This window comes from Podarcis melisellensis (assembly GCF_964234715.1).
Source record: "Podarcis melisellensis genome assembly, chromosome: 9".
NCBI classification, from domain to species: domain Eukaryota; kingdom Metazoa; phylum Chordata; class Lepidosauria; order Squamata; family Lacertidae; genus Podarcis; species Podarcis melisellensis.
The window spans coordinates 77,031,238-77,047,533 of record NC_138541.1 but is presented as its reverse complement, the minus strand read 5'-3'; the positions used below and the strand labels follow the sequence as shown (position 1 = coordinate 77,047,533).

The following is a 16,296-nucleotide window of genomic DNA, read 5'->3' as shown; positions in this document are numbered from 1 at the left end:
CCACCAGGGAATCAGCTGAAAGGCCATCAACATGGGATAAAGCATCCCCTACCACTCTCTGGAAACCATTTGGATCCATTAAGTGGCAGGGGCAGACCATCCAATTTTTTTTTTAAAAAAATAATTTTTATTAATTTTCAATACATCACACTCATACACATTTTATCTGATTTTAACAAAATTCAAATTTTGGTCTTCCTTTGGCTTCTTTGGTCCCACCTCCCTGCAGAGGGGATGGGTCGCAGAGAAGTTCAGTTGCACCAGGAAGTGATCTGACCATGGCACTTCTTTCGTTTCGCTTTTACTTAGTGTCAGATCACCAACATCCATAGAGGTAAACACCAGGTCCAAGGCATGTCCGCGGCTATGGGTTGGGCCAGACTTATTCAGGGACAGCCCCATGGAGGCCATGCTTTCCACGAAGTCCCGAGCGGCCCCTTGTAAGGTCGTGTCGGCATGGATGTTAAAATCCCCTAGGACAACCAAGCTAGGTGTCTCCAGGAGAACATCCGCCACGACCTGAAGCAGCTCGGGCAGGTAATCCTTGGTGCAGCGGGGAGGTTGGTACACCAAAAGGAATCCTGAACTGCCCCTATTGCCCAACTTCCAGAACATGCACTCGGAAAACTGGGTCTTCCCAATAGGTCGCCTGGTGCAAACTAATGACTTCCTAAAAATCACTGCAACCCCCCCTCCCCACCCACATGACCTGGGTTGCTGTGCGTAAGAGAAACCTGGTGGGCAAGCAGCGGCAAGGACAGGCCCATCTGCTTCATCCAACCAAGTCTCTGTTACACATGCCAGGTCAAGTCCTCCATCCATGATCAAGTCATGGATGGCAGTGGTCTTATGAATCATTGACCTGGCATTGCACAGCAGCACCTTCAGGTCATGTGGGTATCCCTTGCTGATTCTAGAACATGGAGGTGCAAAGAAAGTTAAGGTTCTTCAAACTAACTTTTTCTATATATACATGCAGATTCTTAGCCGAATGAAATATTCTATAGACAGTTCTGTACTTGCAGCCACTATTCACACAACCCTTATAGGAATGGCAGAAGTAAAATTGTATCATTACGTTTTGTAGCAGTATTCAAATATGCTGCATGTACTTTCAGGAACTTGGACCACTCATTTAGAAGTATAGCTAATCTTAATCACCAGAATAGGCTTTGTTTATGTTCTCAGGACACCGATTGCATGAAGCATATCCTACTGCATTGTGGGCAGTATGCGCAAGCAAGATATCAACTGATCAAACGCTCAATAGCAAATTTGCTGGGAAAATCTGAAGCCTCCCATATTAAATTCCTTCTGGAGGATAGGTCAAATGACATTACACTGGCCGTGGCAAAGTTTCTTTCGGAGGTCGCAAGAAACAAAGACCATCATGCTCCATCATGCTCACCTGTTGTTTGGCTGTTTTAACTGTATCTTATTTTGAAACTGTTTTGTGGGTCTATGGACTGCAATAAAGATATTTGATCTAAATCTTAATCACAGGATCTCATGGGCTGGCTGGATGAAGAGGAGTGATGGGAAGCATCAGTCGGGGAATCAGCTAGGGAGGCTCCCTGGGGAAGGCGACTCAGAGCCAGGGACTGGTGGTGGGAAGAGGAGAGTGGTCAGAGGGAGCAGCAGACTGGGAGGGGTGCCAGAAGCAGAAGAGGTGAAAGGGTTTAGTGAGCCGCAAGAGGCCAGGGAGTCTCCCCCTCCTGCTGCAACCAGCTCCTCTCCCTCCCAGAGAAATGAAACAGGCAGAGCAGAGGGAGGTTGTGTGCAGACTGCATGGGAAAGGCCCTGGAGAGGAGTCCTAGTGGGCCCTGGGAAAGCAGGGACCTTCAGGCCTCACAACTGCTTCATCCCAGCAGGACCTCCTGGAAATTGTTGCTGAGACTACCAGGCTGAAGCTGTGGTTTGTTTCCTTGAATGAAGAGTTAACTTCACTGGCCTCAACTGATTTGATTATTTGCCTTTACGATCTATTTTTCATGTCTAAAAGCGATCCGGGGAAAGCTTACACCACAATTCCTCACAAGGGGAGGCAAAAATATGTTATTTGCAAGAATCTTGGACAAATCACCAGTTTGTTTGACACTGTGGACAACATGAGCCAACATCTGTAGTAGTAAGCAATTATCATTTCAAATGCATTTTGCTTCCAGTTAAGTGCTAAAGAGGTTGAGGTGGCAACCCTATATACACTTACCTGGGAGTAACTCCATTCAACTCAATGGGACTTAATTCTGAGTAAATATGTAAAAGGATTGCACTTTTAGCCATTTTTGACCAAATGTCATTTTACCTGCTGACAAACTCAGAACCAAACCATGCATCCAGGAGACACATTTCTAAAATATTTAAGCATCCATTATTTATTGTTTTGTTTTTCCTAGTTAGCAGACTCATCCTAAAAATAACCTGGAGCTATGCATTATACAAAACATCATTCATTGCTCATTTATTGCATTCTGGGATTTCTAAATCACTTCATAGAGTAATTTAAGAGAATACAAAAGATTATTGCCTTGGGCAAGACATGTATTAAATGTGATTTTGGGTAGTAAGGAGCTTATTTTTCTCCTGTGCTATCTGTGCTTTAGCCATCTGTGAAGGATAAGAGATCTAACAAATGTATTTCAGAGACCTCATTTTTCTTCCTTCCCATCATGACTACAAATAAGAGGCAAAATATCTTATGGGTCCTATTGACTTCAATTCCGAGCTGCCATATTTTTCAAACCAAGATGTTTGCTTCAACGAGTTAGATGTAACAGAGATGCAATCAAACTTTAACAGTATTGTTTTATTAAGTAATAAAAAACAAAGATGAGTAGAACCAAGAAATTATAATTCTCTGAAGAAGTGGGCAACACGTTTTACTGGTACAAAAGGACCCGATTCAATATACAGCATTACTAGCTTCTTCACTCCACCAGTAAGATCTGTGTTTGTTTATCGAAAAAGGCCCATTTCCCCCACTTCAAAGTGCTTAAGTTATTTATCTTTTTCTTTCTGCTCTTTGTCTTTCTTTTCACGCTCTGCTTTGGCTTCTTCCTCTTCATGCTTCTTTATCAACACTTCCACTTCTTTTTGCTTTAAAACTCTTATTACTGTCTTTCCATTCTCTCTTGTCAGGGTTGCAATCTCAACTGAAACATGAAAAATATAAATGATACATTTTAATATCTAAGGCCTCTTTTGAATTGAGTCAGCCAAAGGAAGAAGGTACAAGTTGCCCCTACAAAAGATATTCTCAATTTGTATGACTGGCATATGAAAGGGACTGCCTTAAATTATTAAACTGGCAATTAGTCAACATCCGTCCTCTGTTTTAAAAATACACCAAACTAGAGCAAATGTCTTAACTGTGGCTTCTCTCCAGTGCCAACAGAAAATACTGAAGTACAAGATAAAGATAGAAGGTGTTATGACACTTCAGCAGATAATGGAAGTTCCTTGTCTTTATTCTTATGAAATTTGTATACCACCATTCATCCAAACACCGCAGGGGTTTTCACAACATTTTCACTAACAAAATACTGAGCATGTCAGAATCCTTGCAATCTTGAATTTTCTTTAAAGATCTGTTTTCCCCATAGGAAAACTGCCGAGTGTTTTGGGGACGGCTCAGGCTCATGGCTTCGGGGCAGAGCATCTGCTTGGCATGCAGAAGGCCGCAGACTCCACCCCCAGCATCTCCAGGTTGGGCTGGGAGAGACTCCTGCCTGCAACCCAGTCAATGCAGAGCTCGACTCTGTATAAGGAAGCTTTCTACGTCTCCTATGTAACTATTTAAGCAGGCTTTATTATACTGAGCCTTTATTATACTGAGCCTGAGCCTTCCCCAAAACACTCTGCAGTTTTCCTATGGGGAAAACAGATCTTTAAAGAAAATTCAGGATGTATTATACATCATCTTGGGAGATATGTGGAAGGAAATACAACCACCATCACCACCAGCTATTAGGCACTGTCATGCTACTCATATTAAGACAGGGAAAAATCATTATGGATGATGCGGACAGATTAAATTATTTAATATGTCAAACATACAGAGCATTAGCAAAACACTGCCAACTGTAGCATTTATTAAACAGATACACACTTCCCAGAGGGAAGACCAAAATCTCTTATGATGGCATCTTAATGCCTCACAAGAAAGGACGCATTACTGCTCACCTTTCTCTGCAGAGAGTTTACTGACATCCATGGTTTTGTTCAGGACTTTGACAGCCAAGGCAAGGGCGGATTTCAAGGTCATTTCTCCCTCTTTGTAGTCTTGCTTTAACATTGACACAGCTGCCTGTTAAGGAACATAAAAGATGACACTGCAGTTCTGCTGTGCCTTTATGTAAGACAGGGAAAGTGTCAAAGCCTGCTAGCGTCGACCTTACTGCTGGATGCTCTATTTGCAAAAAAGTTATGTTCAAGATTACGAAAGAAGGAATTTAGCATGCAAGATGACCAACTTACAGCACTGTTGTTTCCAATGCAGGTGGCTTTCCATCCCCCGTAGTTCCCACTAGGATCACTCTGATAGAGCTGGAATCCATAATGCTTATCCCAGCCAATGTACAGCAGTGAAACTCCAAAAGGACGCTTTCCTGTTAAAACACAAGGTTATGAGTGATTTAAATTAAGAAGGACAATTTGCCAAGAGTCCCACTTCAAAAGGGGAAAAGCCAAGACGAATGCAAAATCCTTTTTCTATGAACTAGGATTTAGTAGCTTGTTCAGAACTTCTGCCGCTTAAGATAAGCTCCAATAGTGCCTCACCCCCACAGTTTCTTTCCAAGATGTGTGGAAGAACAAGGATGCCAGAGACCTATTTTTGTCAGCCTGCCCTCATGCAGCTTCCCCCTTATGTTTCTTTGAAAGAGTCAACACACAAGCATAAGTAACTGCAAAACATATACAGAGTGATTAAGGACCGATTCCCCCACCCCCCCCAAAAAAACTTGTTTTATTTTGAAGTAAATATTTATTTAAGACAAAAACCTGAAATGCATTTTGGAAAATCAGACACAATGAACAACTCCGTTCAAGCCTTGCAACAAGGTCAACAGGCAGATTTCTTAATTAAAAAGCAGAGGCAAATTAATAATAAAAGATCCATGTCACCTATACCCCAAAGAGAGAATTCAGAGGACCAAACTACAATTTGTTCTGCTGGTTAATTAACTACACCAGACTGAACTGCCATCTCAAGCGATTCAAGCACCACTGGAGCGACTCACCACTTGAAGAAGCCTCCCACCAGACACAGGGATGGTGAGTGAACCTTTCCAGGGAGCTCTGCCTCAAAGTCAATTTTTCAGTCTGACTCTGGGCTCAATCTATGCCCGCAGAATTAGAGCCAGATGCTTACAGCCCAGCAGCAATAATTAAATCAGCAAACTTTTTCAGCAGGGGGCCTGTCCACTGTCCCTCAGACCTTGTGGGAGGCCGGACTATATTTTGAAGAAGAAAAAAGAACAAATTCCTATGCCCCACAAATAACCCAGAGATGCATTTTAAATAAAAGGACACATTCTACTCATGTAAAAACACACTGATTCCCGGACCGTCTGTGGGCCGGATTTAGGTGGTGATTGGGCTGGAACCGGCCCCTGGGCCTTAGTTTGCTTACCCATGAATTAAATTATTGGTGTTGAAAGTGGTGATTTCCTGTACTTGACTAGGAATCTAACTTTTTAGGACAGATCTCTGTATTCCAAGTTACTTTTTATTTGCCACTTTAAAGGTAAAAATGTTACCTCCAAATTGTGTATAAGCTTGCTTGATATCACACAGGGCTGTTACCAACTGCTCACAAGGAATTGGTTCTTGATACTGCAACAGATACCTAGAACAATTGGCACAATATTTACAAACATTTTATTAAATTCCTAAACCACACTACATCCGAGGATCATAGGGCAGTTTACAATAGAAAAACACAAAAATACATAACATAGTAACAAACCAAAACAATCCCACACCCCACCTTAAAAGGCCACATATTATTTAATTAGCCAAAGGCCGGGGAGAGGAGGAATATTTTTACCTGGTGCCTAAAGATATGTAAGAAAGGCACCAGCAAGTCTCCCTGGGGAGAGCAGTCCACAAACAGGGAGTCACCATGCTGTGGACCTCTTGAATGTGCTAGTGCACCAGGTGCAATGATTAATGGTTTCCCATCTACTTCTGAAGCTACCTGGAACAACTCTTACAGCACCAGGGTAAAATATTATCAAATAAATGTTGTTGTTTTTTTAAAATCCCTATAGAAATTGCACAAATCAGCTACAAATAAGCACTATGTTTACGTTTTACTTTCAGACCCCAACAGATTGCCATGCTTGAAAACAAAAATTCCAACACCGCCCCCCCCCCCCAGGATGACTGGAGAGACTGGTCTTCTCCGTCTTGTTTTGATCCCTTTCACCCTTCCTTCAAGCATCTGCCATAGGGACTGCTTCACTACAGCCTGGAGGACCTACATCAAGCTGCATTGGGATTGTTAAACAGTACAGGTGGGGACTGCTGCACACAAAAACCCAGCTTAGGAAAGACACAGTGCTAAACCTACAATTTCAAAGCTCCTATAAGACTCATTAGAATAGGGGAGAGGAGCCTCAGGCTCAGGGGCCAAAAGCAGTCCTCTGGGGCTCTCTATCTGGCCCCCAGAACTCTTCTTGGTTTTGTACTATGAATGGCTTTGCATCCTCAATCTGTTGTACATTCATTTCCCTGCCAACCACAGGCCCGTGGCCCTCAAAAGGTTGCCCAGAAAATGAAAAAAGTCCCCATTCCTGCTCTAAATCCACATCAATGCCTTTATATCATTACTTTTAATGATATACCGGTAAATTAAAAGGATTGAAGAAAATCCAAATATTTGTAGGCAGGCAGGATTGTTAAAATAACTTAATTCAAAAGCCAAGTCAGCATTCTGTAGCTGATCCGTTGGGACCCTAAACTGGGTCACAGAGCAAATTAGAGTACAGCCACTCTTATCTTTTGTCTTTTTTATTTAATGGAAGCTGAAACAAAGAAAAATTGGGGAGCACAGAAAGAAGGAAAATAAGGTAATCAAACCACTTTCATTGTCCAATTTCGAAATCTTGCTGTCTTAGCAAAAAAAAAAAAAATCACTGAGAGGACAGATTGTTCTGCTCTGTCTGAGGTGTGATTAGATACTCTTTGACTATTCTATTTTTAAAGATTTCTAACAAGGCATGCAATTGACCCTTGCTTTAAGGGCAGCTCAGTCCCTCCCAAAATCAAGCAGCTTTTCCTGGGATTTTGGTCAATGGTCATGATCAAGTCACAGCAAAAAACTCATCCCACTGGTTTTAAGAAGCAATTTAAACATGTTTAAGTGTCTGGAATACAATTGAATCTCACCTGCAATACCCATCTGCAAGCAGAACAGACTTCTGATGGCACAAGGGGACTTTCCCCTTCCTCTCCTCCCTCCTGCATGTCTCCCAAATCTGCTCTAGAGTGTAGTGGTACACCCTAGAGCAGATCTGCAAGGTGGTACACCCTAGAGTGGGACGCGGGTGGCACTGGGGTCTAAACCACTAAGCCTCTTGGGCTTGCCGATCAGAAGGTTGGCGGTTTGAATCCCTGCAATGGGGTGAGCTCCAGTTGCTCGGTCCCTGCTCCTGCCAACCTAGTTCAAAAGAATGCCAAAAGGAAGGCAAACGGTGTTTCTGTGCGCTGCTCTGGTTTCGCCAGAAGTGGCTTAGTCATGCTGGCCACATGACCTGGAAAAACTGTCTGCAGACAAACATCGGCTCCCTTGGCCAGTAAAGTGAGATGAGCGCCGCAACCTCAGAGTCACTCACAACTGGACTTAACTGTCGGGGGTCCTTTACCTTTACATTATTACACCCTAGAGCAGGCGAAAGGAGAGGAAGGGGGAAGTCCCTGTGCACAACACTGGATATCACCTCATATGCTTTAAACTTTAAAGTAAGGCACCATCAACAGATTGCTTAATCTCTGCAGATTACGGCTAAAGATGAAAGACTAACAGGAAGGAAATCTCACTAAATACTGTAAGATTTACTTATGATAGGTTTGATTAGGATCTAACTACAGAACATTGGGGGTTTTTTTGTACATTCTAAACTAGCCTTTCTCAATCTTGGGTTCCTAGAGGCTGTTGGACTACAACTCCCATCCGTCCCATCCAGCATAGCCAGTGATCAGGGATGAAGGGAGTTGTAGTCCAACGACATTTAGGAACCCAAGATCGAAAAAGGCTGGTCTAAACAATTGGCTCCTTTGAACATGGAAATACTTCCATTTAATTTTAGACAGCAAGTCTGAAATCTAAAGTCACATATTGTCTTTATTTCAGAATTTACATATTAGTAACATCTTTTGATACAAGAAGAAAACAAGTATGTCTGGTGATTTTGTCATACTGCTGGACTTTAGGTCCCAAGCCTAACATCAGTTGTCATGAATTTGTCTTTTAAAGATTCCAACCATTCTTGTGATTTTACTATTCTCTCCTGCCTGCATTGTCATTTAGGTATCAACTTTAAAGTATTTATTTAGTCAGGTTTTTGATAGTTAGCTGTACATTTTAACAGACAGGGTTCATTGTCACTGCACTGTGCTTTAAAGGTTACTATCGATTTAATGATAACTTGTATGCCTGTATTGTGCTTGAAGGTTGTTGCTGGCAGCCCTGGGCAGAAGAATGCAAACACACAAACAAACAAACAAACAAACGTACCTTTGTGCAATCAGCCTCAGTTCATTCGTTAGCACATTGGCATCTGAAGTTATGCCAGCCACACTGCAAGCCATATCCCTGGAATATAGAAGATCACTGTGTTTGACTGTGAGCTTCACGTACCATTTTATAAAGCAGAGGCACTATTTCGTAACACCATGGCACACTTAGCTCCAAGCCTATATCTTCACTGCACATAGTCATTACTTGAAACAGTTTGGTGATTATATGGGTTTATCAAATGACTTGTATTAACACAGTGAGTGTGCTTCTATGTCATCAAAACTAATCCACAAATTATCATAATGAAACACACAGCTGGACTTTTGAAAACAAGTAGATAAACAATTTTCTCTCCTCTGGTCACATCAAATATTTTTCAACAATACTGACACCGCTTACAAACATTTGTAAGAAGATGACAAAAAATCGTACACTTGGGAAGTCCAGATATGGATCATCCCAAAGTAAGGGCACCTGCCCACCCAGAGATGCATGAAACAATGGATGGGGAGGCATAGGAACTGGGTTGGTGCTCTTACTGGATAACAACAAAAATAGGTGGACGTATAGAGATGACAGATTCAGCATCCAATAGGGTGCACAGGAGGGTACACTTGAGAAGATGCACTGCAAACAAGCCAGAAGTACTAGACAGAAACGCTTCACCTGCCAAAATTTCAACACAGAATCAAAGGCAGAAAGCGTAAAGTGGAAGGTAGGAAAGGAGAGCACTGGAAACTGGAAACAGCTGCTAGAGGTATTAAAAAAAGTTTTGCTGTATCTGCTTTCTTGACAAAAAGTACTTTGTGTCTCAACAGTTCTAACTTGTTTTTACTAAATGCTTTTCTTGCTGAATTTAAGAGGGTTACATGATAGCTACTGTTTCAGCAGAAGGAAATCAAAGTAAGTAATTTAAGGATTGGATTTAGGAAAAGAAAGGGTAGCCTAAATTGGTATGGAGCCTAAACCGAATAAACATTAAGTTAATTTGTTGATATGGTAAAATATTCCTTAACAGTCCAGGGGAGAGTTATGGCTCCTACTATTGATGCCTAGAAGAGGAATGGCAAGAACTATAGAGAAATCAAATACAGAATATTTTGTTGCTGAAATATAGGAATGCTATTGAATGTTTCTGAATTAAATGCATAGAAATTGATGGCAAAGTTATACATCAACTCATTACAGAAAAGGAATGTTAGCACAGTATTATTTCTGCTAGGAGAAAAATGTTGCTATGGCAGCAGCCCTGAAAGAGACACCTGTAAATGGAAGTTGAAAAAGGCAGGGAATCAAAGACGTCAATACCTCATAACCTGAACTTGCAGAAAAATAGGGAGCTGCCTTATATGGAGTCACATCACTGGTCCATCTAGCTCAGTATTTTCTATGTTAACTGACAGTAGCCTCTTTCTAGCCCTACTTGACGGGTCTCTTTCTAGCCCTACTTGAAGATGTGAGAGATTGAATTTGGGGCACTGAGCTGAGACTTTTCCTCAAAACTTTTATAATCGTACCACAAAACAAAAAATTATATAAAACATAGGGGCATACAACTTACTCATTGAGTTTGTATATTTTCTCTGAAAAAAATACTTCATCCAGAAGTTTGTGGATGTTGCGCCTTTCTGCTGCCAGCAAGACTCCATCATTTGCTAAAATCCCCAGGCAGGTGCCTGCGTGTCCAATGGCCTCCATGGCATATTCAACCTGATACAGGCGACCTGAGGGGGTAATACTGGCAGCTGAGTCACTGATTTAAACTCTAGGCCAGAGTCGCATAAGCATCAAATTTCCTTCATTTGTGTCCTAGCCAGGGATTCTTTTGTTCCAGAACAAAATATGAACAAAATATATAGCATGCAACCCAGACTTCCCACAAGGAGAGTTCTACTCTGATGCTCTGCTGGGAAAAAGAGTGATTCAGCAATTTCTGCCATTTCCTCCTTCACTCTGCAGTCCCCAGTGCCACCTCTCACGAGGATACCCGGACCCTGCAGAGCAGCTTTCTGGAAAATGTGGGAGACGCAGGGGAATGGGCAGAAATCACTGACTCACCCTTTCTCCTGTGGGAGCCTGGGCTGGATTGGGGTCTCCTCTGCAAACAGAAGGAATCCTTCCATTTGCAGAAAGCTATTTCTGGTTCCAATCCACTTTGACCAAGTCCACATAGAATAATAAATAAAGACTGCCACTTTCAGAAATAATGTTAGTGTAAAATAACAGCATATGGTTGTAACTAAGGGTGCCCTTCATTCTGATGGAAGACTCTTTAATTCCGTGCAGAATTTTGCCAGGGGAATGAGAGTGTTTTTGTTGTAGTTCTTTTACCAATTTCCTATCCCCTCTGCAATTATAACATTCAAAATCTGCTCCAGAGAACTGGGAGGTGGCCTGGAAGAATGGGTAAATATAGCTTCATTCCACTGGATGAAAGAGCTTTCTGTCAGTACAGGGGACACATCTGGTTACAACCCATAAAACCCATAGTTAAGATAATTAATATTCAAATGCATTATGCTCACAGTGCTACCCTCCGCATGTTTATTGGGAAACAAGTTCCACTGTTTTCAATGAGATGTACTTCAAGGTAAGTGTGCACAGGAGTTTATCCTCAGGTGAACTTCAGTTGCTGCTTATGGCAACCCAGGAGATCAAATCCTTATGCTTCAGTACACAGCCAACCTCCCAAGGCAGATTACAGCAATGTAAAAATGAAATATTACAACCAATGAACCATTTGCAAAGCTCCATAACTGCCACCTTGGAAACAGCATCATTTCATTTTTATCAGAGCAGCTGATGAAGACAAAAATTGAAATGTTGCAATGCAATTACCTTCTGGGGAAAATATTGTCGTTCGCGAATCATATCTTCGAGACTGCAAAGATGATTATTTAATTTACAAACCATTCAAATGATAAACTGCAACATCCATAGTACTTGGAAAAATAAGAACGTGGGAAAAAACATCTGGATAGGTAGCTGCTAAACTTATCCACTGCTAGTTTTATTCTTCTAAACTGTGCTACAAAAGACAGTCTATTTGAAACTCAACGGGGATCCTTAACTCTCCTTTGGGTCCCATGTCAATGCATGTCAGAGGCACAAATTCTGAACAGTGAACAAAATTTTATTCTGCATATAACTGTGGACCTGTCAACATAGCCCCTCCCCCCATTTCATTAACCTTGTTTTCATACAGCTTGAGCCTCAATCTAGTACTGGCTATCTTCTACGGCCAGAGTGCTTCTAAACACGAGTTGCTGAAAACTGCAGGAGTGGAAAGTGCTGTTGCACTCACACTCTACTGGCAGGCTTTGCATAGTCATCTGGTTGGCTACTGTCAAAACAGGATACTAGACTAGGTAGGCCACGGGTGTGATTCTGCAACCTGTTCTTACATTATGTAATCTGAAAACTGCTCCCACCCTCATTGCTAAAATATACCCATCTTCCACTGAAACAGGACAGAAACTCACCATGGTGCTTGTAGACTGTAGTATGCTGCAAAAGAAACCAAATGGGTGTTAGATGGATCACACACAGGATTGCCAACGTTTTCCTGAATGTTCTGCAAAGCCCTTAACAGCAAGCCTGTCTCATGGAAATTCCTACCATTCATCCATGCCAAGAAAAGCTTCATCTGCTACTTTTCTGAGAGAAAGACTGCCAGGACCAGTAAGAAAACTGGCAGCTTTAATTGCATATACCAGTGACATCCCACACTTACCAAACACTGTTTTAGAAACAGATGAATCATAGAATCAAAGAATTGTAGAGTTGGAAGGGACCACAAGGATCATCTAGTCCAACCCCTTGCAATGCAGGAATCTACTTACTTCGCCAAACTTTTAATAGACATTACAAATACCGGTATAAGGGACCCCTGACCGTTAAGTCCAGTCGCGGACGACTTTGGGATTGCGGCGCTCATCTCGCTTTACTGGCAGATAGAGCCGGCGTTTGTCCACGGACAGCTTCCAGGTCATGTGGCCAGCAGGACTGAGCCACTTCTGGCGAACCAGAGCAACACACGGAAATGCTGTTTACTTTTCCACCGGAGCGGTACCTATTTATCTACTTGCACTTGACATGCTTTCGAACTGCAGGAGCTGGGACTGAGCGACGGGATCTCACCCTGTTGCGGGGATTCAAACCGCCGACCTTCTGATCAGCAAGTCCTAGGCTCTGTGGTTTAACCCACAGCACAACCCTTATTACAAGTATAGGCCATCATAAAACTTCCATATATAAAATTTTGCCTAACGTGAGGCTTGAACCCACAATCCTGAGATTAAGAGTCTCATTCTCTACCAACTTAGCTATCCTGACTACAGTAAACCAAGTTAAAAATCCTTGCACAACCTGGTATTTAGATTTTGTAGCATCAAAGGTATTTGTGACATCTTAAATATTAACAGATTTATAATGGCACAAGCTTTTATATATGAGTAGAGAAGGGAATATTGTCCAACTACATTCAGTAATTATTTTCTAGGGGAAGAAATGCTCAGCCTACCATGACCTGGAAACTCTTCCCTTAATCCCTGGTATATGGAAGTTCTGCTTTTACAGTGGTACCTTGGTACTCAAAAGGCTTGGCTCCCGAATGCCGCAAACCCAAAAGTAAGTGTTCCAGTTTGCGAACATTTTTCGGAAGCCCAACATCGGCTTCCGCTTGAGTGCAGGAAGCTCCTGCAGCCAATCGGAAACCGCACCTTGGTTTTTGAATGGTTTCGGGAGTCGAATGGACTCCTGGAACGGACTAAGTTCAAGAACCAAGCTACCACTGTACTATGAATTACCCGCCCCCAAGCAGCTACAGAATTAGAGAGTATCTTCTTCTTTCTTCTCTGGTGATCACTAGTAGCCGAGTAAGATTGTTTTTCATGAACACCGTTTTAACATTGAGTCTGTGACTGTGGAGGCCAATTCTGGATCCACGCTCCTTCCACAGTGGGGACATAGGTTTCTGGGCGGGCGCTGATCACGGTGAGGGTTTGCCAAGCGTGCCTTCCTCTTAGTATGTTTCTCCCTTTCATCCCGAGTTCGAGCATCTTCAAAGTCCACAACACCTTTAGTAAAAGGCTTTGCAGCGCTCGCAGGCCAATGTTTCCCAGTTGTCAGTTTAATACTACATTGTTTTAGATTTGCCTTGAGGGAGTCTTTAAACCTCTTTTGTTGACTACCAGCATTACGCTTTTCATTTTTAAGTTCGGAATAGAGTAGTTGCTTTGGAAGACGATAATCAGGCATCCGCACAACATGACCAGTTGAACAAAGTTGCTGTTGAAGAATCATTGCTTTGACACTGGTGATATTTGCTTCTTCCAGTACACTGGCATTAGTTTGCCTGTCTTCCCAAGTGTGTAAAAATGTTCAGAGACACCGCTGATGGAATCTTTTGAGGAGTTGGAGATGGTGTTTATAAGTGGCCCATGTTTCACAAGCATACAGTAAGGCTGGTAGTACAATAGCTTCGTAAACAAGCATTATGATTTACAGTGTTGAAGGCCTTAGTCAGGTCAATAAACGCTATATACAGGAGTTGGTTTCCTCTCCGCATTTTTCTTGAAGCTATCAAGTGGTGAAAATCATGTCCACTGTCCCCTAGAACAGGCACCCCAAACTCGGCCCTCCAGATGTTTTAGGACTACAATTCCCATCATCCCTCCTGTTACCTAGGGATGATGGCAGTTGTAGTCCCAAAAACATCTGGAGGGCAGAGTTTGGGGGTGCCTGCCATAGAATGCCTAAAACCATTTTGGGATTCAGGAAGGGTAGCCTCAGATATTGTTAAGAGATGGTTTGCTAATATCCTTGCAAAAAAATTTGCCGGCCACAGTTAATAAAGAGATGCCTCGATAGTTTCCACGATCCATTCTATCACCTTTTTTTAAAGAGATTGATAATTTTGGCATTCCTGTCGTCTGCTGGGATCTTCTCTCCCAGTTTTCTTCGATGAGCTTGTGAAGTTGTTGTATAAGTTCAATTCAAGCGTTAATATGTCAATTTTAAAAAAACAAAAACCCTAAGCATTTTCCTAAGCAACATCCCTCTCTTCCCACACTTTTAAAACATTTTCTTAGCATTGGCACAAGACCACTTCAAACTTTAGGTGTATGAAATGTTATTCTCGGCAAAGTTAACGTCCAAATGTGTGAACATAATCATAAACGATCTCACAGAGAAACACAGCTGGTTACAAAGGAAAAGGATGGTGTTCTAAACTGAAACACCCCTAGAAGAGAAACAGGATAGAGATCCCTCTTCCCTTCAAAGACAAACATTAAGGGAAACTGGCAAAATGCTCCTACTAATTTTTTTTTGGGGGGGGGGGAGCGGGTGTTATTCCCCGACCTCCACAAAACTGCACTGTTTCAAATAACAGCAAATGGATATAGAGTACGGACGAAGAAACAGCAGAAGCACTGCCTCTCCCCCGGGCTCCCTCGCAGGGCGGGCCGCCCAAGTGGAAGGAGGAATGGCTGGCTCGCTCGCTGGGTCGCGGCAGCTCCACCTGTTGAACTCCAGTCTGCCAGAAAGCTACTCCTGGAATGAGGGACGAGCTGGAAGGGACCCCTGGGGGTCGCCTAGCCCTACCCTTCCCCGCAGTGCATCCTCTCCAGCCTGCCCGCCCCCCCCCCAGCTGCCCCGGTCGGACTGCGGCCCAGGCAGAGGAACCTGCCGAGTCATCCCGGGAAGGGGCGGCGGCCTCTCTCGGAGGAGCCTGCAGGCCAAGGCCCCTCGCCCCCCCCCGGACCCCGCTCCGCCGCCAGGAGCCGCGAGGACCCGCCGCCCGGAGCCGCCCGAGGCCCCTCGGCCCCCGCCAGCCTCACTCACTCACCGCCGCCGCCGCCGCCGCTTTCCGAAAGCGAGAAAGATGGCGGGCGCCGCGCGCCTGCGCACTGCTGAGCAAGAGGGGCGGGCATAGAGACGAAGGGCCAGACCGCCCGCCTGGGGCTTCTCCCCGCTCCGCTTCCGAGTCGGATCCCATTGTCCCCGCGGGTGGACTACAACTCCCATCATGCACCAGAGAGAGACGGAAGCGGCGGGGGACGCTCGGGGCCAGGAGGCGGGTCGGAGGGGAGCGAAGGGCCAGACTAGTCCTAGGAAGGGAGGGGCCGCTGACCCCCCCTTGGACTTTGTAAATTAATACGAAACGCGAAACATTTTATATGGTTTTTAATTGTACATTTACGGGTGTATCTAAGAGTGTTTTTAATGTGCTATATTGGGTCTTATATGCCCTGTTATTGACCAAAATGATGATGATATTACTTTATTATTTATACCCCGCCCACCTGACTGTTTCCCCAGCCACTCTGGATGGCTTCCAGCACAGATAAAAGCAAAACTTCCCTTCTGATGTCTTCGAAAAGACAAATTCCCTTTCCTTGGTTGTCCCAGTGTGTCCCATCTGCAGTGTGACTCATATCTGGACATTTTTGGGGGAAGCAGCAGAGTCTGGTGTAAGAGTTGGGCGGCACCCAAAGGAAAGGTATCTTGGAAAACAAAAAAAACTCCAATGTGCACAAAATGTGCATATG

At 43.4% G+C, this 16,296-nt stretch overlaps 1 protein-coding gene across 6 annotated transcripts; it reads right to left on the bottom strand.

The window, feature by feature from the left end:
* Positions 1–2,785: 2,785 nt before the first annotated feature.
* On the bottom strand, positions 2,786–15,742 carry PSMA4 (proteasome 20S subunit alpha 4). 6 transcript variants are annotated; one of them, XM_081925782.1, is made up of 9 exons: positions 15,594–15,742; positions 12,226–12,250; positions 11,582–11,624; positions 10,305–10,467; positions 8,741–8,818; positions 5,760–5,848; positions 4,477–4,607; positions 4,183–4,306; positions 2,786–3,152 (listed from the first exon to the last, which is right to left on the bottom strand). In XM_081925782.1, exons 2-9 carry the CDS (start codon positions 12,226–12,228, stop codon positions 2,998–3,000), a joined length of 786 nt encoding a protein of 261 aa, XP_081781908.1. In that variant the 5' UTR covers positions 12,229–12,250; positions 15,594–15,742; the 3' UTR covers positions 2,786–2,997. The 6 variants fall into 6 exon arrangements, with proteins under 6 accessions (XP_081781908.1, XP_081781911.1, XP_081781910.1 ...); XM_081925785.1 differs by having other exon boundaries at positions 15,597–15,742; XM_081925784.1 differs by having other exon boundaries at positions 15,600–15,607.
* Positions 15,743–16,296: the final 554 nt, after the last annotated feature.